General features: G+C 34.7%; 1 protein-coding gene across 2 annotated transcripts in view; it reads left to right on the top strand.

Annotated features, from left to right (window-relative positions):
- RAB3IP (RAB3A interacting protein) overlaps nt 1-24,307 on the top strand; it is a 42,817-nt gene that overhangs the window by 4,095 nt on the left and 14,415 nt on the right. For both annotated transcript variants that reach the window (XM_035002152.1, XM_035002151.1), the window contains exons 2-4: nt 10,104-10,379; nt 11,330-11,588; nt 20,195-20,290. In XM_035002152.1, the coding sequence (XP_034858043.1) occupies nt 10,129-10,379; nt 11,330-11,588; nt 20,195-20,290 (606 nt within the window). In that variant the 5' untranslated portion in view covers nt 10,104-10,128. The remainder of the gene's footprint in view (nt 1-10,103; nt 10,380-11,329; nt 11,589-20,194; nt 20,291-24,307) is intronic.

Here is a 24,307-nt window from a genome sequence, read left to right as displayed (position 1 = left end):
AGGGAAGGAAGAGAGGGATATACTTCCAGCAGCTAACATTAACTTGCTATCTCTGTTTTTTCCCTTCTGTTTTCCCTTTCAACTTACAACTAAATGAGGTAGTTTCATAAGTTTAAATTCTACCTAGTCATGGTTAGAAAAAAGTGAAAAAGTAATCTTGATTTATCTTAGAATATTGGCAACAGAAAATTAGATAGCTGTAGCCATTAGCTGAGATTACTTAAATCAGAGGAAAAGAATGGAAAATTTTGAAGTAGTTCAAGTTTGTGGGGGATTTGTTTCTTGTAGTTAAGAACAGGATTGTAAACATAAACATAACAGAAGTTGATAGAATTCTACAGAAATGAATTGACAATCTGATATGAAGAAACTGCAAGAATGTGAGAGTACCTTAGAAGCTTAAAAGAGCATACAGATGATAGCTTAGAGCAAATTAAATAAGTGAATTGTAATTTGATGTGTCTAGATAATAGTATTGAGTATTTGTTGGGAGCACCTAGGTTGACAGATCAGGGTAAAATATAAAAAAACAACCAAAATAAGTTCAAAAAACAATAAAAGTGCATTAATTTGCTGTTGGGAAGAGAATTGTATTTGAACTCTGTAACTCAGAAAAAAAATCTTGTTTTCCCTTCTCTTTCCTTTTATGTCAGATAACTAAGGATCCCTTCTGATTATAAGACAGACCCCTTAGGTTTTCACTACTGTGTATTCCGTCTTAGATTTTTACAGGTAGCTCACGTTTGTATTGTGCTTTGCAGTCTATGCAACATTTTTACACTGATAGGTAAGTCATTTGATTTTGTCAGATATAGGCAGGGGAGGTAATACCACCCATTAGAGATGCTGAAACTGAGACCCAGAGAACTTAAGTGACTTGTGCAAGTTTACCCAGCTGGTTAATGACAAAACCTGAGCTAGAAAGGTTTTCTGAAACCACTTTGATAAAATGCTCCAGATTCCCCAAACTTTTTAAAAAGTCAGTTTCTCTAGTCTTGATATTCTCTCAAGGTACTTACTGTTTTATTTTTGAAACAAAGGTAGCCTGGAATCTCTCTCTCTACTCTTTCTGCTTTGCTATTCATTCTCTCTCTAAAGACTCTTACTGTTTATTTATCCAATCAGTATACACCTCAGTGTCTACTGAATGTTGACATATATTCTTGCATATGCAAAATAAGGTGGCTTCCATTATTAAGAAAAAGAGGTGGCTTAGATGGTTGAGCGTCTGCCTTCGGCTCAGGTCATGATCCCGGAGTCCTGGGATCGAGTCCCGCATCGGGCTCCCTGCTCCACGGGAAGTCTGCTTCTCCCTCTGCCTCTCTCTCTCTCTCTGTCTCTCATGAATAAATAAATAAAATCTTTATAAAAAAAAAAAAGAAACTTGGAAAACATTTTTTATGTTTCTGTTCTAAGGATTTGTAGTTAAATACAATATTAGTAAGCCAGTTGCTAAGTTATGAGCATTTTCTGAAAATCCTTAATTTAAAGAATTTGCAGTAAGTAGCATTTCTAAAATATGTCAGGTTGTGCATTTGCGTCCTGTAAAATTAGTAAATGGAACTTAATTTGTGGTCTGTTTTAATAAGAGTGGGAAGATTGTGTAGCTTGATTGACCATCTTACTAATTTTTCCCTTTGGTTATTAATTAAATTTATACTTACCAACATAGAATGCTTCTTAAAATATAAATGTGATTTTTTTTTGTTAATAACAAAATGTTTAGGAAGCCAACTTTAAAATTACAGTGAGTGTTAATGAGAAAATGATTTATATATATATATATATATATATATATATATCATACTTTTTTGTCCCCCCCCCTTATTTATATAGTATTTGAATAAACTTGAAAGCTGTCAAATTTGGAGAATTTCAAATAAAATAAGTAGATACAAAAACTTAGTGAACCTCAAAGTTCCTGTCATTTAGCCCAGGACTCAGCAAGAAGGGTCAGTCCTGCCACATCTACTTCGCCCCTTCTTGTATTATTTTGAGCAAATTCCAAGCATTGTATACTTTTGTCTGTAAATATCTCAGTATGTTTTTTTAAACAATGAAAGGCAGTTAGCTACAATACTGTTACACACTTTAAAAAATTAACAATAATTTCTTAGTATGAAATATCCACACTTTTCACATTAGAGTAAGACCACAATAATAAAATCAAGCTTCTATTTTTACTTATATGCTCCCCCCACCCAAGTTCTATAAGAGGCTGAATAAGTATTTTAAATCCCACATAGCAGCTAAATAGAGGAGGAAATGATGATAGCAAAGAGAATATAGGAAAAAAGAATAGAACACAAAGCAATAGTGAATGCTTATTTCAGTAGCCGTGAGTTAGAGAAACTTTAGTTTTGCCTTTCTGGAAGTAAGACAGGGTTCAGAGATTAAACAGTACTCTGTTTAAAATGTGCACTCACTCATGGTTCATTGAGTGAGACCTGCCCTAGAGAGCCTCTGTCTTGACCTACCCATTGTCTGAATCCTGCCTCTTCTCCCCGGTCAGTTTTCCCTTTGAAGTGATTCTTTTTTTTTTTTTTTTTTTTTTAAGATTTTTTAATTTATTCATTTGAGACACAGAGATACAGAGACCGAGAGAGAGCATGAAGAGGGAGAGAGGCAGAGGGAGAGGGAGAAGCAGGCTCCCCGCTGAGCAAGGAGCCCGATGTGGGGCTCGATCCCAGGACCCTGGGATCATGACCTGAGCTGAAGGCAGACGCTTAACCGACTGAGCCACCCAGGCGCCCTGAAGTGATTCTTGGATGTAGTGGAGTCAGGTGGCAGAATCAGACACACCAGGGTTTGAATCCTGGCTGTTATTTATTGACCATTTGATCTTGACAAAATTATTCTCTCTGAGCCTATTTCTTTTTCTACAGAATTTTTTTTTTTACAAAAAAATCCCAGTTCAAAGGGATGCTCTGAGGAATAACTAGAATAATGTATACTATGTATATGTGTGTATGTATAAATATAGATGGCACTATTCGAATGTTTTTCATGTGTGTGTGTATATATATATGTGTGTGCCTCTGTCCTTTCCAGTCTTAAAGTATGACCTTGACAATGAGCACTGGATGTTATTCGCAGATAATGAATCGTGGAACACTACATCAAAAACTAATTACTGTATGGTGACTAACAACATAATAAACAAACAAAAAAAGACCAGACCTTTATAACATCTGGGCTAGCCTGTTGTAATATCACCTCTTAACCAATTGCCTCTAGTCTCTTCTCTCTAAAGTCCTTATTGCCTTGGGAGTCATTTTTTTCTAATGACTACACCACAGTGTATCTGCACTTGCTAAAATGTAGATCTGACCGTCTCTTCAGGATAAACTACAGGCAGCATTTTCCATGTTAAATGAAGCAAGCTTTTAATGATCTGTCATATATTTGCTTCTCCAGCCTGATTTTCTGTCACTCTCTCCTTTGTTAGTTTCATTAGTGCCAAACCGTTATTCCCTGACTGTCCTGTTTTATTGCCCTTCTTGTTCATCTATTGGATTCCTACTCAGCATTTAAAATCTAACTTATATTTTCCCTCTCCTTGAAACATTTCCTTCTCCCGCCTCTCCTCCCCAAGCCCTCAGGGTAATCCTTTAGTGGCTCACAACAGGCTGTGCGCCATCTCTTTAGTCCATTTTCATAGCGCCATTCTTAGAACTCGGTGCCAGGATTTGCTCTGAGGAGCTGAAGCTGGCGATCATTCTTCCATTCTAAATAGAATAAACACAATTGATAAAAAAATTTTATTAAATGCCTAATATTATATATGGGTAAAATGTATATAGTAAATATGTTTTAAATGTTAATGGTTTTTAAGGAGGTGAATTAATTGTTGGAATTTGTAACACTTTAGTTCATTATACGCTATTGAAATAGCAATCTAATTTTTAATGACAAGCTGTTTCTTCCAAAATTCGTGCTAAATTAAGAAGTCATTTGGGAATTAATAAAAGCATCTGGACCTTCCTCCCTGCCTTCCATCCTCCAGCAGTCTGTCAATAAATTGAAAGAGAAAAATAATACATATGCAAACATCTATGCCTGTTATATACGGTGTATATGTATATATACACACACATATATAGTATAATATATAGGTGCTTGCTTTGTTGAGGAAGAACATTTAGAACAATACACTTATAATTTTAACAGTATTTTTAAACCAAACCAAACAACCATTGTTTTTTTTTCCTTGATGATGTTTGTGCTAAGATAGTGTGACAGAATATTTGGCAAGTATTAAGCAGAAGATACCTTAGAGATCATTATAATTAGTAATAACTAATTTTAATTGGTCATTGGCAGCTATGGTACTAAGCCCTTGATGAGTGTTGTCTAAGTTAATTCTCAGACAACCTTGTGAGATTGGTACAGTTATTAACCCCATTTTTCAGGTGAGAAATTTAGACTTAGAGCTCTGAGGTCACGTTGTTAGTAACTGGTTGAGCTAGGACTTGAGTCCAGTTCCAGAGTACAGGGTTTTTGGTGAGGTAGCAAATACTAGTTAATTCTCCCCATTGGGAAGTCAGACCCTGGTCTTCTTTCTAACAGACAGAGATACACTTACCACCTTACAATCAGGATCTTTGGGTCCAATTCTGTCACTAACTAGATGAAGATATTTGGGCTCAGAGAAGTTTAATGACCTGTCCCAAGTTTGCAAGTATAAGTTAGAAGTTGGTCAAAACTAAAACCTTAGCTTTTTTCTTCAGGTACTGGTGTTTCTGTTCTGCTGTGATGCACATAACCTCCCTAGTTGGAAATGATTTACTTTCCAAAGCGTGTGTTTGGAGGAATTGTAGTAAATATAGAATTAAAATTATTTCATTTTCAGATACTAAGTTGATATGGAAAAAGATTAAGATTACACTTTAAAGTATGTTTTTTTTTTTTTCTAGAAGTAAATCGTTTGTTTTTCACTTGTTAAGTAAGTCAAATAAGGGGAATGTGCTTTTTGTGGGAAAATGGATTTTATTTGTTCTTTTGGACTACTAATTTTGGACTACTAATATAAGTTGAGTTTCTTGATTTCATTTAAGTTATATATGCATATCCATTTTATCCAAGTGCTTAAGTTTTTAATTGAAAATACTGTATCAGCAATTCATCTTAATTTCTTGAGTTATCCTAAGGATGCCTTTTATTTTCAGTTAGAAAATTCATTTTAATTAGAAAAAAGAATTTTATGACATGTTATTAGGATTTCTCTAGGCATTCATTAAATGAGTTAATACATGTGAAATTCTTAGCAACAGTATCTGACACATAGTTAACTTTCAGTAAATATTGACTGCTGTTTTTGTTATGATAATAGTGACTTCTAGAAAGAAGAAAAAACATGAAATACGTATGGGTGATCAGAAGCAAATTGTCTTGGTCAGCTTTTCCTTATGATTCAATGTCAGCTTTATTGCTTAGAATTCAGTAATAATAAAGCCAGATAGGCTGTAATTCACCCATAAGAATATAATATGGTCAACTTTTTCATGCATTGGTAGTGATCCTTAACAGGTTTAGTTTATGAATTGGGATAATCTCCAAAAGAAAATAGTTTTTTTTTAATTACTCATTACTTGACTGCTTAAAAATAGCAGCTTATTTTACTCATATAAAAACTTTGAATATGAAATAAATCTTACAGCTTCCATATATTTTAAAGAGCAAAAGATTTTCAGACGAGTATGATTGGTGGCTCATTACCAGCTAAGTTACATTTTATGGAAATTGCATATGCTTGAAAAAGGGACTGAATTTAATCTTAAAATAATCTTTTCAGAAGTGACTTGAATTTAAACAAAGGTTAAATGTATCCTCCAGAATGAGAACATTGTAGGGAGAGGCACTGCCCAGAGGTGCTGTCCTAAGCGTTATGGGCGTATTTCTTTTCTTTCTCATCATGAAAGGTAAACCTAGGCATAGGGGACGCTTGGGTGGCTCAGTTGGTTAAGCACCTGACTCTTGATTTCAGCTTGGGTCATCATCTCAGGGTTGTGAGATTGAGCCCGGCATCACGCTGGTGGTGGAGCCTGCTTGGGATTCTCTCACTCCCTCTTCTCCTCATGACCCCCGCTTGAGCGTGCTCTCTCTCTCAAAACAAAACAACCCAGGCACAGATTTCCAGATGAGAGAACCTAGGCACAGATTGGCCCAATAATTTGACAGAAGCAGGCTTCAAACCCACCTCTCTTTGAGACTTGCATTTTATATTCATTACTTTTGCTTCAGTTTATAGCATATTTGTATTCTCTGTAAATGCCTTGCTTTCATACCTTAGACGTGCCCAAAAAGCCCTTGGAAGGGCTTTCTTTCTCATTGGTTCCTACTTGTACCTGATTCTTTAATTTTACCAGGTTTCAAAATAATGAATTGACTCCCTAGCACCTATCAAAGGGGACCAGTGAGATTTTGTTTTTATTTTTAGTATCATCATGAATTCAACAATTTAAAAATATTTTTGTTTCAGTTCCTTACAGATACTATCTTTTTGATGTTCAGATTGTCCTATCTTTGGTTAGTGGGAATCCTTTTGATACCACTCCAGTAGTCTTTGATAGCTTTCTTGCTTCCTGGTATAACAGGATGTTCCAGGGTCTTTTTGTACGTTACTGCCCTTGGCCTGGAAATCAGCCATTTTCTCTGAGGAGCCCTTGTTCTTTTTTTGTAGGAAATGGTATTGCGTTGGGCACAAGGGGTACTTACTCATTGCTCCTGAGTTGGTTACCGTTGTTATTACCACCCCAGTGGATAAATTTAGGAATTATTTGTTTTAATAGAAATTTTTTTTCTGATGGATTCATATTTAGAACTTCAGAGTTTTTACTTCTTTGATTTTATATTTGTATCTCTTCTCGTATGCTAAAACCTTAATTCTGAGTGACATTAACATAATAACTTATTTCATTAATATTATAGTTTTATAACAGCAATATTAATATGATTACTGAAAATAGCTAACTTTCTTCACATCCTTTTGTCTTTAGAATATATTCGGTAAGTGTGTACAATTTTATGTTTTAAATCCACTTGCAATAGCTCTTTTCTATGTTGTTAAGCTACTGTCTCAATACACAGCTCCGTTTATTTGTTTTATTTTTAGGCATTCTTTTTTAAAATTTAGTATTGTTTTATCACTTACATGGTTCCAAGCTCAAATTCAAATCTACAAGGCAAGGTCATTTGGAAAAGTCTAGCTTTATGCCTATCTCCTCTTCCTGTTCTCTCCCTCTTCCTATAGGTTCCCTGTTTCTATTAGTTTTTGGTTTACCTTTCCACTTCTAAAATGTAAGTCTGTATGCATAGTAATACATTTACATGTCATATATACACATACAATTACAATTATATATGTACATAGAAATAAATTTGTATTTTTTTCTTTCTTAGGTAAAAGCTTCCTGTGCATAATTATTTATCTTGTTTTTTAATTTGTCAGTATATCCTCAAGGTCCCTTCATAGCAGTATGTAGATATAATTCATTTCTTTTTACAGTTGTATAGTGCTTCCTTATGGAGATGTATATTAGCTCATTGAGTCTTTTGTTATAACAAGACTGTAGTCAGTCTTTTGCTAATGTTGCTAGTGTTATGCATGTATCTGTTCTTTATTTTAGTTTATCTTTGAGATAAAGCCCTGAAAGTGGGCATGTTGGTCTAATGAATATGTCATTTTGCCAGATATTGTCAAATTTTTCTCCATAGGATTTGTACCATTTTGCCTTTCCAGAAATGCAAATGCTTTTACATTCTAGGATTCAGTAAACTTGTAAGGTGTAAAGATGTGAATTAAAAGAAAGGAAGTATCACATAGTTACTGATAAAATGTCAGAGTTTAATGAAAGCCTATTTTCTACTTGAAAGTGAATTGATCAGTAAATGATATTCAAGTGAAAATGAAATTTTCAGGGTTGGATGTTTGGCGTGTTTGTGTGTATTGTGAATAAGGATTGAAAAATATTCTTTTGGATGAAAAATAATAAATTGAGCATTAAACACTTTAAGTTCCTTGTTAATATGCTCTTCCATTTGGCAGGTGAATATTTTGGGTGAAAAAACGAGAATTAGTTTCATTTTGAGGACTCAGACTGTTTGCTACAACAAAGAAAACATTGATTGGATTTGAAATTTGGCAGTTGCAGATTTAATAGTTATAGTTTTCATTGTCCATATATATCCTTGAAGGTTTGTGACATGATGTAATTGTACTTTTGAAAGAGTATAAATATTGGGTCACTTCTCTTTTTTTCCCAGCTTTACTGCAGGCTTTTTGTTGTCTACTTGTCTTATTTTTTTTTTTTTTAAAGAAATAATTTGTCAGAGAGAGGGAAAGAAGGAGAGAGTGTGCACGTGCACAAGCAGGTAGAGGGAGAAGCAGGCTCCCCGCTGAGCAAGGAGCCCGATGTGGGACTAGATCCCAGAACCCTGGAATCATGACCTGAGCTGAAGGCAGATGCTTAACCGATTGAGCCACCTAGGAGTCCCTCTACTTGTCTTATTTTAAACACTTTTTATTAAGGATATGAAAGAGTAGAATTTTTCAGTTTAATGAATGAAATTTTTTGTATTATGAAGAAATTAGGTGCTGCATTGGTGCTTGTGTTTGGGAATTTAGGAAGTTCTGCTATCACTTGTGATTAGCACATTTTTATTGTAGGAAGGAAAAAATTGGCAAGAGAGTTTGGGTTCCGATCATAGAAGACTTGATTTTCAAGCTGTTAAATTTGGACTTTATTTTGTAGACACTGGAAAATCAATAAAGGATTTATAAGATTTACATTCTTCAAGTGAAAAATTTGAGTGGTACACTTTTTAGTTTTAATGTGATGTAATTGAGTAGTTACAAAATACTTTTTCCTTATGGAGAAACTGAAGTGTACATGTTATTGCTAATGGCTGACTATGGTAACAAATGTTTATTGAGGCCATACTGTGTGCCAAGTACACAGCACACCACTAAGTACTTTATTTGGATTGTTCCTTTGAATCCTTACAGCTCTCTGGAGAATGGAGAGAGTGTTGTCATTCCCATTCTTATCCCATCAGAGGAGAAATTTAAGGCTTAGAGAAAGAAAACACATTATCCTAGATTGGATCCTGGACCTATACATAAGACCATTATTGAGACAGTCCATGAAATTTGACTGGAGTCTGTTGATTGGATGGTCATATCGATCAGTGTTAACTTCCTGATTTTGATGGTTCTGTGGTTAGACAGGAAAATGTCCTTGTGTACTTAAGATATATATATTGAGATATTAAGCAGTAATGGGCATCATGTCTGAAAAACCTATTCTCAAATGGTCCAGAATGTTAACAGTTTCATAATCTGGGTGAAAGGTATATAAAAACTCTGCAGCTCTTACCTAAATTTGAAATGATCAGTTGATCCTTGATCAATATGAGTTTGAACTATACGGCTCCACTTATGTGTGGATTTTTTTGGGTAAATACAATACAGCACTGTAAATGTATTTTCCATATGATTTGCTTAATATTTTCTCTAGCTTTATTGTAAGAATACAATATATAATACATATAAATACAAAATACGTATTAGTTGACTGTTTATGTTATTGGTAAGGTTTATGGTCAACAGGAGGGTAACAGTAGTTAAGATTTTGGGGCGTCAAAAGTTATATGCAGATTTTCGACTGTGTGGGGATTTGGTGCCCCAACCGCTGTGTTGTTCAAGTGTCAACTGTATAGTGCAATGCATATATCTCATTCCAAGCATGTGTGTATGTGTACATATCTTTACTGCCTCTCTTACTTCCTCTAACCAATGTCATATGATAGAAAAGTTAGAAATTTCAAGCAAATTTTTATTTCTTCCTCATTGTACTTATTAATTTACTCAGTTTAACAGCATTAGCTATAACTTTCAAGTTTATTTCAAGTCAGATTGTTTGCCTTTTGTAATATTTATACTCTGAGGTCACTTAATAAATGTTAAATGATAGTATTTTTTCTTTGCTCTTTTAAGTTTATATTTTATAATGGACTGTTAGATATGTTTTGTAAGTTATTTGTCTTAATTTAATTTTAAATGTCATTATCAAAATAACAGCCTGCTTTTTGTTTTAACATAGGTTATCTTATGATGAGGCTTTTGCTATGGCTAATGACCCCTTGGAAGGCTTCCATGAAGTAAACCTTGCTTCACCTACTTCTCCAGACCTTCTTGGTGTGTATGAATCAGGAACTCAAGAGCAGACTACCTCACCAAGTGTCATCTATCGGCCACATCATTCAGCTCTGTGCTCTGCTCCTATTCAGGCTAATGCCTTAGATGTTTCCGACCTTCCCACACAACCTGTGTATTCATCCCCCAGACGTTTAAATTGTGCAGAAATATCTAGTATCAGGTAGGAGATCATCAAGATCCTTATTTTGGAGTATCATGTTAAACAAAGGGACAGTTTGCTTGGTTGCCTGAAGTTTTAATATTTTAGAAATTTTGAATAAGCTCGTCCATGAAGAGGAGCAATACCTGTTAATGTTCAAGAGCAGGGGTCAGCAAACTTTTTATGTAAAGGGCCAGGTGGTAAATATTTTGGGCTTTGTCGGCCATATAGTCTCTGTTGCAGCTCTTCAGCTCTGCTGTTAAAGTGTGAAAGCAGCCACAGACAGTACGTAAATGAATAAACTCCAATGAAACTTTACATATGGACACTGAATTTTGAGTTTCATATAATTTTCCTATGCCACAAAATATTATTATTTCAATTTTTTTTAACCATTTGAGAATGTAAAAATAAATCTTGGCTTACGAGCCTTGCAAAACAGGTAGCAGTCTGGATTTAGCCTGCATTTAGTTTGCTGACCCCTGTTCTAGAGTAGCACTATTTTTTTTTTTTTTAAGATTTTATTTATTTATTTGACACAGAGAGAAAGAGAGAGATCACAAGCTGGGGGGAGGGGTGGGCAGAGGGAGAGGGAGAAGCAGGCTCCTGGCCAAGCAGGGAGCTCGATGCGGGGCTTGATCCCGAGTCCCTGAGATCATGACCTGAGCCGAAGAGAGACACTTAATCGACTGAGCCACCCAGGCGCCCCTAGAGTAGCACTATTAAATAGAACTTTCTGTGATGATGAAAATGCAATAAGCATTGGCTGCATGTGGCTGCTAGACTTGAAATATGTTAGCTTTAGCTTTGACTGATTTTAATTTTTAATTAATAATTTATAAGTTAATTTTTAATTAATGCTATTAATTAAAGATAGTGGCTATCACATTGGATAATGCAGTTCTAGACCTTTGTGTTTATGCCAGTTCTGTGTGAGCATATGCTGATGTTTTCTGAACTCATCTTTACAGCATCCATGTTACAGATCCAGCGCCTTGTTCTACCTCTGGAGTCACAGCTGGATTAACTAAATTAACTACCAGAAAGGACAACTGTAATGCAGAGAGGGAGTTTTTACAGGGTGCTACTATAACAGAGGCTTATGATGGCAGTAACGATATTTTTGGGTTGAGTACTGATAGTCTGTCCCGTTTACGAAGCCCATCTGTTTTGGAAGTCAGAGAAAAGGGCTATGAAAGATTGAAAGAAGAACTTGCAAAAGCTCAGAGGGTAAGCAAAAAAGATGCTTTATTCTTCATTGTTTTGTATTTGAAATTAACATGTATTCATGATGTGGGGCAACCCAAATGAAGTCATTGCAGTTCTACATTTATCTTCCCATGTGTACAACCTCAGTTCCTGTTGGGCAGCATCTAGGCATCTGTGAAATTGGTGGTTTAGTAAAGAAGCTCATCTAAGAGTACTCACTGGAAAAATGAGAATCTGAAACTCTTTTTGTGTTACCTACATTGCCTGCTCCCTGTCTTATCATTAATGCAAATTTGGTGGGTTATGTTCCATGTGTGGGTTTTCCTCTTCTTGTGCTTGACTTTATGGTCCTTCACTTGAAGTCAGTTAGTCCAGGTCATTTTGTTTTGAGGAATTGTTTAGTAATAATTACCTTGGTCATTTAGCTGGGCTTGAATATTTTCTGTATCTTATCTTGGAGAATTTTCTTTTCTTCGTAGTTTGTTGTATTTCCCATTCCATCTATTCCTTTTTCTTCTTTTTCCTTCTTTTATGTCTTCTTTTGGATTAATTCCACTTTTTTTTTTTATGATTTTATCTTTCCTTTAGCTTATTAGCTATATATCTTTGTTGTGCTAATTCAGTGGTTAGGGTTTATAGTATGCATATTTAACTTATTCCTCTCTACCTTCTGATGATGTAATACTACCTCACATATAATGTAAGAACCTTACAAAAGTGTACTGTCTGTAGCCTTTGTGCTACAGTTGTCATATATTTCACTTGTTCATATGTTTAAACTCTACAATGCAGTTACTATTTTTGCATTGAACGATTATCTTTTAAAGAGATTTAGATGATAAAAGAATCTTTATATTTACCCACGTAGCTGCCATTTCCATCGCTCTTCATTTCTCCACGTGAATCCTGATTTCCATCGGATAATTATTTTTCTTCTACCAGGAGGACATCTTTTAACATTCTTGTTGTGTATGTTTGCTGGTGATAAATTATTTTTAGTTGTTATGTATCTGAAAAGGTATCTTTTCCCCACCTTTGTTTTTGAAAGATATTTTCACTTGGTAAAGAATTTTAGGTTGATAGTTTTTCCTTTTAGTACTTTAAGGATGTTGCTCCAGTGTCTTCTAGCTTGCATTGTTTTTCACAAGAAGTGAGGTGTTTTCTTTTGTCCTCTGCCTGTGATGTGAGATTCCTCTTTAGTACTGGCTGTAAGCATTTTGATTATGGTGTACCTTGGTGTAGTTTTCTTCATGTTTCTTGTACTTAGGGTCTGTTGAGCTTCTCAAATCTGTAGTTTATTAATTTTCATTGAATTTGGGACGTTTGGACCATTATTTCTTAGTATATGTGCTGCCGAAGTGAGCACTTGGACCATTATTTCTTAAAAAACTTTTACATACCACCCTCATCTCTGCTCTCCTTCCAGACTCCTATTACACATTCAAGAGACTTCTTCAAGTTGTCTCATAGCTCACTGGTGCTCTGTTCATTTATGGTTTAATTTTTTTTTTTTCTCCTTGTGTTTCATTGTGGATAGTTTCTGTTGCTGTCTCTTTCTTCAGTGTCACTCCTCCTTTCTTCTGCAGATTTAATCTGTAAATCCTATACAGTGTATTTTTTATGTCAGACATTGTGGTTTTCATCTCTGAAAGTTTGATTTGGGTCTTTTTAATATTTTTTTGCTCTTTTTAATAAGTTCAGTCTTTCCTCTAGCTTCTCAAACATATGAAATTCAGTTTAATAACTGTTTTAATCCTTATGTAATAATGCTTTCATCTCTTTGGGTGATAAGCTGGGCCAAATCGTAGGGCTCACCTAATTTGTTTCTCATATTTGGAGGATCACTGTCTGCTGCTGAGTGCCTAGTGTCTTAAAAATTGTTTTATGTATTTTTTCCAGTTTTTTACTTGTGTCAGATGGGGTTGTAAATATGATCCCTGTTACTCTATCTTGATTGGTAATCAAAGTTTTATTTCTGTTTGTATTGTTTATTCTGCACCATCCCAGTAACCCTAACACAGAATTTACATACATTTACACACGTGCTCCAATAATTTTGAGCTTCATGAGGATAAAGATTGCAAGTGTTTTTTGCTCATGATTATATTTTGAACACATAATGGGTTCTTAATACATTTTGTTGATTAAATGAATATTTAATCATTTGAATGAATATTTGATACATGTGTGGTGGGCTGGGAAATGTAGTCCCTGGCTGGCCAATCACTCCCCGGCAAAAAATCCATACTGTTTATAGGGGGAATACCCATGTGATCATTGATTCTGAGGTGCAGGGATTCCAGAGATGATGTAGTTCTTCACTTATTTGGCCTTCCACAGGTCATTGCTGAAGACCAGTTTTGATGGACTTCTGAGGTAGAAGTTGGGCCTTAGTTTACCTTTATTAAAATGGTGCTTCCTGGACTTTACCCCAGATTCTGCTGAAATAAAATTACTGTGTTGAGGCTTGAGGATATGCATTTTTAATAAACTCCCTTGTTGATTATTTTATTTGCTAAGTGTGATATCCACTGGTATAATGTGTTACTTCCAATTTTTAATTATTTTTCCTTAAAAAAGAATGAAATAACTTGGAAAATAAAATTCAGTGGAATAGCTTGCAGCCAGATAAAGTCACTCAGAAACACATATCTGTGTCAGATTCATATTCAGCATGGTCCTACCAATTGTGTAGCCATGGATGTTCATAAACATGTACAATGTTCTTTTATAAACAGATATAGTTCTCTGTCATAGTACTGACAACATTGTACAAGGCCCTGTAGGGGGCAAAAATAAATTAGATTTGACCCTGTCTTTAGGTGTTTACTAGTTGGGGAGAAAAGACATGTATACATGGTCATGTTTCACTGATTTGAATTGTACATTTTTTCCCCATGTTAACCATCATGACACTCATCATTGCCTACTTGTGTGTGAACTTGGGTCATAGTTGTTCATGTTGTGATTAATACAATTATGTGAGTTGGGTTATGTATTTGTTGGTCTTAATTACTGGCTTAAATATCTTCAAAATGACCTCACTATGATAGGACGTTGAAACAGAAAGGTATTAACACAAAAATCAGCTTAAAAGAGTTCTTACTGTAAGTATAAAATGAAAATTCTAAGTGAAAAAAAATCGTATCGTAGTTTCATTGACAGCATTTTTTCTTTCTTGATATAAAAATGTTTATCTTAAAAACCGTAGACTTAAGTTTGATGGAATATACTTGATCAGAGTCCTGATATTCTGTCTTGAATATCTCTCAGATTTCTTTTCGCCAGTACAATCGCTCTAAATTTATATCTGTTGCCTAAAATACAGCAGTAATCAGTGAACTGTCTTTCTTTTCTCTAGTCTTTTTTTTTTTTTTTTTTTTAAATTTTAAACCTCAGCAACCTCACCATACTTCAGAGTAACAATTTTGAATTGCAAATCTGATTGTTGCTATCCTGTTTAAAATCCTTCAGTGACTTCCCATGGCCTTTGAGATAATCTCCCCTTGTCTTTAAAGGAGGACCTGATTTCCAAGCCAGTGCTTTTTAGGATGGGCCATAAACCTAATTTTCTGGCATTATCTTTTTGTGGTGTACATCCCTTCTCATCATAAAACCTCCTCTTTCATTCCTTCCTTTACATTTGGTAAACTACTTTTTCTGGTGTTTATACATCACTACTGTAGCCCTTATCAAATTGCCTCGTGAATCTGTTTAAAGATTTGCTGCCCTCAACAAGCTGTTTGTAAAAATCATTAACTGGGTCTCACTCCTTTTTTGTGTCTCCAGCACCTAGATGAATGCCTGATGCTAAGAGAAAAATTAACATTCTATCAACACAAAAATAATGTTTGTTGGAGGAATGAATTTTCAATAACTATATTACAATATAAGATTCTGTTCATGAAAAGTACAGATTCTAAAAAAAAATATTCACATGAAATACAATTTCGACTTCTTAGATGTAGATTGAGGATAGATCTCAAAGCATAGAGAGAAAGTAGTCAGATATTGATGGGGAAGAGATTAGACCAGACAGATGGGCTCAGACTGGGGAGTGAAACCAGTGAATCAGATCAGTTTAAATTCTAGCTTTAGAGTATGGATCTAGAGTATTTAGAGTATGGATTTCTCCTAGAAAACTCTGAAAAGGGAAATTGAGCACATGTTATTGAGGGCTTTTAGTATTTAGGGTGAGGCTTATACCACTTTGATAGATGATAGGGAGCTATTCAAGAATTTTGCCTTCATGAATGACCTATGTATTGCTCTAACTGATTGTGCGGATTTCTCAGGGAGCAGTATCTTACTTGGTTTTGTAGCTTGTACCATAGTGACCACCTAGCAGGAAATGTTGAATGAATTGACTTAGTTTCCATATGTAATTATAAAGTAGTGCAATTTTAGAGTTTGAAAGAACCTGGCATTAAGTTTATGCAGTTATAGATTTATAAATTAACTCAGGGAGAATTGGCATCTTTATGATGTCTTCTACTCAAGAACATGGTATGTCCTTCTTCTGTTTGTTTAGGACTACCTTTGTGTTTTTGTATGTGGCAGTATTTTAAAGTTTTCATTTTGCATTGTGGTCTTAAGCATTATGAAGTTTTTTTGTTTTCAATGATTTTTGCCCTGTGTTCTGTCTAGTCTGATATCAAGATTCAGATTCTTCATCTAAAACTAATGATGTAATGTATGGGGGTTAACATAAGAATAAAAAAAAAAAGATTCAGATTCCTATTTAATTTTTATTTGTATTATATTTTTTAGTATATTTCTGTCCATTCTTTTATTTTTAATCTGTCTGAATCACTTTGTTTTAGGTATGTTTCTTATCTAGAACATAGAGATGGATTTTGCTTTTTTAAGCCAATCTGAAAATTATTTTCTTTTTAATTAGGTGAGTTACATCTATGCACATTTATTGATAAACATGCTACATTTGTTTCTGTCACATAGCTTTCAGATGTCTACTGTGTGTATATACAAACCTTTTCCTATGTGTTCTGTTTTCTTTGTGTCCTCTTCCTTTTTGGTATTTGGAAGGTTTGATTTCCATTCTAGTTGTTACCTTTTTTTAATCGAAGTTTATCTATCTATCTATCTATCTTAGCCTTTCTTTAGATATTGCCTTTGTGCCCTACCATAAGCAATACTAAACTTATCTAGTTACTGTTTTTCTCTTATATCATTTGATTTTAGTCAGACTATTATCTCAGTGTTAATCTCTATGCTTTTAGATATATTTAGGTTTATACTACTTGAGTTGTGCATCTCAAGTTATAGCCCTTTACCTTGCATTAATATTTAAGAAATTTGTGAATTTAATTTCATCTTTCTCTTATATTTTGTATGTGTTATTTTTATATTTCTAAAGCTTATAACATTTAAATAACTGTTTTGTCAGCTTTATCCGTATTAAAAAATAGACTTTATTTTTTAGAGCAGTTTTAAGTTCACAGTAAAATTGAGAGGGTGGTACAGAGTTTCCATTCACTCTGTCCCCACATTTGCACAGCCCCTCAACACTGTGAATTGTACATTTATTATAATTGATGACCCTAGATTGGCATATCATTATCCTCCAGAGTCCAGAGTTTATATTAGCGTTCCCTTTGTTGTATGTTCTATTGGTTTTTGACAAGTGTATTATGACATGTATCAACCATTGTAGTATTATACAGGATAGTTTCACTGCCCTAAAAATCCTCTATACTCCATTTATTCCTCCCCACCCATTAAATGCTAACAGCCATTGATCTTTTTATGGTCTCCATAGTTTTACTTTCTCCAGAATGTCATATAGTTGGACTCATACAGGATGTAGACTTTTTAGATTGGATTCTTTTATTTAATAATATGCATTTATTTTCCTCCATGTCTTTTCATGACTTGGTAGCTTATTTCCTTTTAATGCAAAATATTCCATTATCTGGATGTACCAGAGTTTGTTCATTCACCTGTTGAAGGACATTTTAGTTATTTCCAAGTTTTAGCAATTATGAATGTATAAACATCTGTATGCAGGTTTTTGTGTAGACATAAGTTTTCAGCTCCTTTGGGTAAATACTAAGAAGTGCGATTGCTGGATCGTATGGTAAGAGTCTGTTTAATTTGATTAAAAAATGGCCAAACTGTCTTTTAGAATAGCTATGCCATTTTGCATTCCCAGTAGCAATGTATGAGAGTGCCTATTGCTTCCCATTCTTGTCAGCATTTGGTATTGTGAGTGTTCTGGATTTTGGCCATTCTAATCAGTGTGTATCATTGTTGTTTTAATTTGCATTTCTCTGATGACATATAATATGGAATATCTTTTCATATGCGTATTTGCCTTCCCTATATCTTCTTTGTTGAAGCGTCTGTTCAGATCTTTTGCCCATCTTTCAGTCAGGTTGTTTGTTTTCTTACTGTTGAGTTTTAAGAATTTGTATATTTTTTTATAACAGTCTTTTATCAGATACATCTTTCGCAAGTATTTTCTCCAGTCTCTGGCTTTTCTTTTCATTCCCTTGATATGCCCATCTTTTAGTTGTAGTTCTACAGTGAAATATATTTGCTTCTCACCCCCAGTCCTTAGTGTTAAAGCTTCGACAGCTTCTTCTGGATTATGCGAATCTCTGTTCTTTGCTTGATCCCTGAGTCATGCTTATACAAGAGATATTCTCTAAAGTTTTACAGGTTTATAATTCTTTGTCTCTGGCCTTGGACTTGAAGGACACTTTGGCTGGATATAAAATCCTCATTTCCCATTTTTTTGAGTATCTTCAAAATGTTATTCTGTTGTTTTCTAGCATAAGATGCTATTGACATTTAATACCAATCTGATTGTCTTTACCTTATATTATAAAGGTGACTTGGCTTTGCCTTTAACTTTTTTATTATGGTAGCTTCACATATTTGTGTTTGCTTTCCATGTTTAAATGGATTGGATTTCCCTGGACTATTAGGAGGCGGCTCCTGTGAAGGAGTAGGATAAACCAAGATAGCTTTCTCAATTTTATGTTCAAGAGCTTTCCCTTCCGTTGTTATTGGTGTATCTGTGTAGCCACTTCTGTCTCTTGGAGGTAAACCTTTTTCAAGAAGGTTTTCTTCTCTAGCCCAGTGTCTCTGCAAACTTTACAGGTGTGACATTATGTCTAGAAATGATATTTCTAGAAATAGAAGAAAAATACTTTTATACTACCTTCTGTGATCTGTTTGCTTTGCAGCCTTGCCACCCTCTTTCTCCTTTGATGTCTGAGCCTTCTCTCTGTCAGTCTCCATTATTCCTGCCATGCAGTTTGGTTTCGGATTCCATGAGTTTTTCCCTTGGGGTGGGCTGTATCCTGGAAGGGTCTTTTTGCTGGATGCTCTGCAGTTTCTGAGAATTGAGGGCTTTACCGTACCGTTTGCTGCTTCAGGACTGCAAGTAGGGTTTCATACTCCACCTGCAGCTTGGAGCCTGTGGAACCCTTTTCCTTTTTCTCCATTTGTTCTCATATTTGTTCTCCCAGTTTCCACAGTTTGCACGGCTTTGACACAGTGTATTATGACATGTATCAACCATTTGCACAGTTTGACAAGTGTATTATGACATGTATCAACCATTGTAGTATTATCCAGGATAGTTTGGTCAAGTCCTCTCCTTTGGGGTAAATGTAATGATTTTTGGGTTTTGAGGCTTCATAGGATACCTCTGTAGTCCCTTCTGCTTTGTGCTGTCCCTTCCGCATAGTTGCTGATCCTGCTGTCTTGGCAGTGTAGCCACGTTCTCTCATAGTCTAAGATTTGTGGGGATTCCCTTACCTAGTGTTGTTGACGATGTGGTCTTTGGGTTCTTCTGATATTTCAGTTGGTATATTTGGTTTTCAGGAGTTGACTTTGGGGGATTCAAAAACTATGCTGCTACCACAATTACAATACAACTAACCCATTATTTTATTAATGTAATTGTGACCAATATATAGGAAGCTTGGATTTTTTAATCCCAAAATTTTAAAGATTAATTTAGGGCAACGTACAAAATTGCATATTATTCACATCTTAAAGGATTTTTTTAAACATCTACTTGATACCTTTTGAGAAGTCATGTATAAATGAGGGTGTGATTTTATCGTTAACATTTTTCTTAAAGTGCAAATATGTATAATTTGCCTCTGGTTGCAGTACTAAATGGGTATAGTCTCCTAAAGGAAATTTTAGACTAATTGCCATATGGTACATAAAGTTATCTATAAGTGAACAAATTTTAAAGTAAATATGAAAAAAACCCACTGAGTTTTTATTGAAATGGATAAATGCAATTAAATTCCTTGCTTGATGGAAACAAACATGTTCAGAGAAGAGGGAGAAAAGAATGAAGTCATTTAATTGCTTATTTTCACATGTAATATATAATCATACTTAATCTTTGGATGTCTCATGGAAGAAACATGAAAGTTTAATATATGAGTTAGAATTATTTATAATTTTAGATTTGCCTGTTTGTCTTCCACATAGCAAGTGCTAAATAAACATTTTCAGTGTGAACATCGTAGGAGGGGACAGTATTAATATTTTGTAATTTTATTAGTAAAGATTATATAGTCTGCTGAATCTAACTTCAAGCTATGGAAATTCAAAATAAAATGATCAATTTCTCATAGGAACTGAAGTTAAAAGATGAAGAGTGTGAAAGGCTTTCTAAAGTACGAGATCAACTTGGACAGGAATTGGAGGAACTCACAGCTAGTCTGTTTGAGGTTGGTCTCTTTACGTCTTGGCCAAGAGCAACATCTTGATTTTTATGTATTGATAGAATTGTTTTTTGAGGGAATCTTGGAAAAGATATGCTTAGCTTCACACATAATTTCTAAGTCATCTAAGAAAAATTAAATCTTTAAGAAATGTAGAGTCTTAAAATGATGGGAAAAGGAAAAGACCCTGTGGGCTACCAGTATTAGGTTGTTCAAAAAATGCCTATGTGGAAAGAAAGGAGGTAAATTTTAATTTTGTTTTTATCAAGTATTTAGGGGCTGCTTTAGGGTAATCTTATAATATGACTCCACAACAAAGATAGCAAGCCCTTGAGGTAGCTATCTGAGAGATGATGGTTTGAGGATTGTTAGAAGGCACATCTACTTGTTAGAAGGCCCACCTGTTTATCTCCAGCCTGCCAACAGGACCACAATTTCTGCCCAGCTCGAGCAGTGTTTCTCATGAGGGGTGCCATTGACATTGTCATTTTGTATTTTTGATGTTATAGTCAGGATTCTCCAGAGAAATAGAACCAATAAGATGTGTATATATACATACACAGTATATAGAAAGAGCCTGATAATAAGGAATGAGCACAGGTGATTATGGAGGCTGACTATTCCCAAGATGTGCAGGGTGAGTTAGCAGGCTGGAGACCCAGGAGAGCTGATGGTGTAGTTCTAGACCAAGTCCGTAGGCCTGAGAACTGGAGAACTGCTAGTGCAGTTCTAGTCCCTAGGCTGACAGGCTTGAGACCCAACAAGAGCTGATGTTTCACTTGGAGTGTGAAGGCAGAAAAATTCTCTCCTACTCCAAGGGGATCAGCCTTTTTGTTCTATTTAGGCTGTCAGCCAATTGGATGTGGCCCAGCCACATTATGGAGAACAATCTGCCTTAGTTAACATACCAATTCAAATGTTAATCTCATCCAGAAACACCTTCATAGAAATACCCAGAATAATGTTTGACCAAATACCTGGGCATCCAGTGACCTCGTCAGGTTGACACATAAAATTAACCACCATGCTTGGCTTTGGCCCCCAAATGCTAGTCATATTCCTTGATCATTTTGAAAGCTTTTATAAGTTGTAAACCTGGGAGAGGGGGAGAGGATGGTACTTAATTTGATTAAGAACCACTGTCATAGAATCCCCTTCTTGGGTTAAGACCTCGAGCCTTTAAAAGTGCCTTATTCAGGGGCACCTGGCTGGCTCAGTTGGTAGAACATGTGACTCTTGATCCTGGGGTCATGAATTTGAGCCCCATGCTGGGCATAGAGCTTACTTGAAAAACAAAAACAAAAACAAAAACGGTTCCTTGTCAAAACAGTTGATGTGTTACTGGAATGACTAATGCCATTATCAATTGTCAATAATTTCTTTTTGGGAGCCTGCTGGTTCATTCAGTAGAGCATGTGACTCTTGATCTCAGGGTCGTAAGTTGAGCCCCATGTTGGGTGTAGAGATTACTTAAAAAAAATAAAATCTTAAAAAGATGATAATACTAATTTTCATCTTTGAAAATTTGATCATGTTACCTTGTTTTCCTCTAAAAGCTTGTTTTTAAAAGTTTGAGTGTAGTAAAAGATTTTAGAAAATTTTCTTCCCCTTTTGTTATTTTTATTTATACAACATCTATTTCAGTTTTAGAGGTATGCATATTTTCTTACATAATTGTAATTCTAATACATTTTGTATTTTTTTCTTCAAATAACATGTTTTCATGTTGACTTACCTGGTCATTGTCATGAGAGTCATAACCCACCAACTGCATATTCCACCATTTCTATCATTACAAGTAACCCTGTTAACACGTTGCATGTGGGTTTCTTCAGATGTGGGTTTTCCATGCCCCCTCTGCTCCACGCCCCTTTGCCCTGTCCTCTGTCTTTTTTGGGGGGTCATTTTCTTTCATGAACATTTAAAAACTGATTTATTATTATTTTTTGTTAGCTAGTCATCAAAGACTAGAGGACAAGAGCTATACGACTAACTACATTTTTGTTTGTAGAAGGGGTAGACAGAAACCTTAGACTTTTTCTTCCAGTATTGTCTGGCCAGAAGAGAATTTTATAATGATATATGGATACTAGATAAGAAAGCAAATATATTAAGCTTCTCACTTGCCTGCCCATAATTTTAGCCCTACTTAGTTCCTCTTGTCTGCACTTGCCACGTATATTCTGTTAGATGAAGTAGGAAGAAAACAAATGGGAGGAAACATCCCTCTCCATAGCAGAATGTGAAGGACCAGAAACGCAGTTTTTGCAATAAGTGAAAAGGTATATCTAAAAAAAAAAAAAAAAAAGATTTTGGGCCCTTGATCTGTCCCCGACCTGACAATGGCTAATAGCGTTGACACTATATCTACTTTCTGGGAAAGAAGTTACACTGACAAAAGATGATTTCAGTAATGAAGAAAATTGTATTCAGACCAGTTATTTATGAATTTTGTAAAAAGATGCTAGAAGTTTTTCTGTGGTCTTTTGTGTGTTCATGATCTCAGTTTCCCATTGTCTTATGAAAAGATTTTTTGCTTGTATTTTAGGTGTATGTATATATAGTTTTTTAAGAATTAAAGATTATTTCGAATAAACACAATGTGCACAGCTTTGGTAAACTTAACATGTAAATTCAAATTAGGAGTTTGTTGTGTATGAATAATCTTGAATATAATTACATTTTGTAGCAAAGTTGGGTCTTAAAATTATCATATACAAGAACTCTAAAATTATATATATGTATGTGTGTGTGTGTGTGTATATATATATATTCCCACCTAGTGTCTCAGATTTTGAGATAATATAAAAATGAAGTCAGGTGAAAGAATGCTTTACAAAGTAGTTTCATTTGACATGGAAAATAAAAAGATAGGTAGCCTTAACATTTTTTTCTTTCACATTTTGTCAGCCAGTTTTAGTAAATGTCTATGATATGCCGAGTTTTCTCTTCATAATGCTGGGAGGCATATAGAGCAAATTACTGTCATTTTATCTGTGAAGACAATGAGGCATAAAAGGTTAAGGACCAATGCTGGGATTCAAATTCATAACCCTGATCCTTGCTTTAAGTACTATGAAGATCATAAGTGGTACTTCTGTTTGTCTCGGGCTGCAGAAAAGGAGTCCTCATTGAGGCCTCTCCTTTATCCCACATTCACAAGGAAAATCTTGTGACAGTACCTCCAGAATGTAAGGCAAATCCATCTGCCTTTTTACTGTGATATTGCTAACAGCATTTTACATGCCATCATTATTTCTTTAGACCAATAGATGCCCAACTTTTGTTGACATCATGTACTCAATCTGTAAAAGAAAAATTTGAGCATATACCTTTATTCTGATGAAAATAAGTAATATTTATTGAGGGTTACCTATGTGGTAGGCACTGTTTTAAAAGCGTATATACTTATAAATTATATATACACTAATAATGTGTTACATAAATTATAAAACAATAGTTTTAAAAAGCAAGTCAGTAATACTAAGTTTTTTATTATAGCACAAATATATTTTATTCTCACTAGAATATATTGTGTGTGTGTGTATATATTTAACGAGAGGAGTATGTTTGATCATGTTACCTTGTTTTCGAAAATCTTGTTTTAACAATTTATGATTCAGAGGAAGTTCTGGTCTAAATTCCTTCTTTTAAATCAGATGTAATGCGGTTGATAACTTAACAAATATATGGATCCAAATGGAAGAAGTACATCTTTCCCTGTATGAAACCATTATACTGAATTTTCATTTCCATTGCTGGTTATGTGAAGGTTTCTCCAGAATATTCTGTAGTGAATTTGTCTTCTCTCATACCAACAAGTTGTCTTTGCAAATTAATGAGAAGATGTTGAGTTTAAACATTATTTTAAAGAAAGAAAGAAGAAAAACACCTTCTTCATTTGAATCCCTGCTAACCAGATAGGAAGAAAATTCCATTTTCAAAGTCTGTAAGTGAATAGACATGAATGTTTATATCAGAGGTCTGCAAACTACAACCTACAGGGCAGAACTAGCTGTGCCT

This window comes from Mirounga leonina, unplaced genomic scaffold (assembly GCF_011800145.1).
Source record: "Mirounga leonina isolate KUSES-001 unplaced genomic scaffold, KU_Mleo_1.0 Mir_126, whole genome shotgun sequence".
Taxonomy (NCBI): Eukaryota; Metazoa; Chordata; class Mammalia; order Carnivora; family Phocidae; genus Mirounga; species Mirounga leonina.
This window is presented reverse-complemented; position numbering and strand designations above follow the sequence as displayed.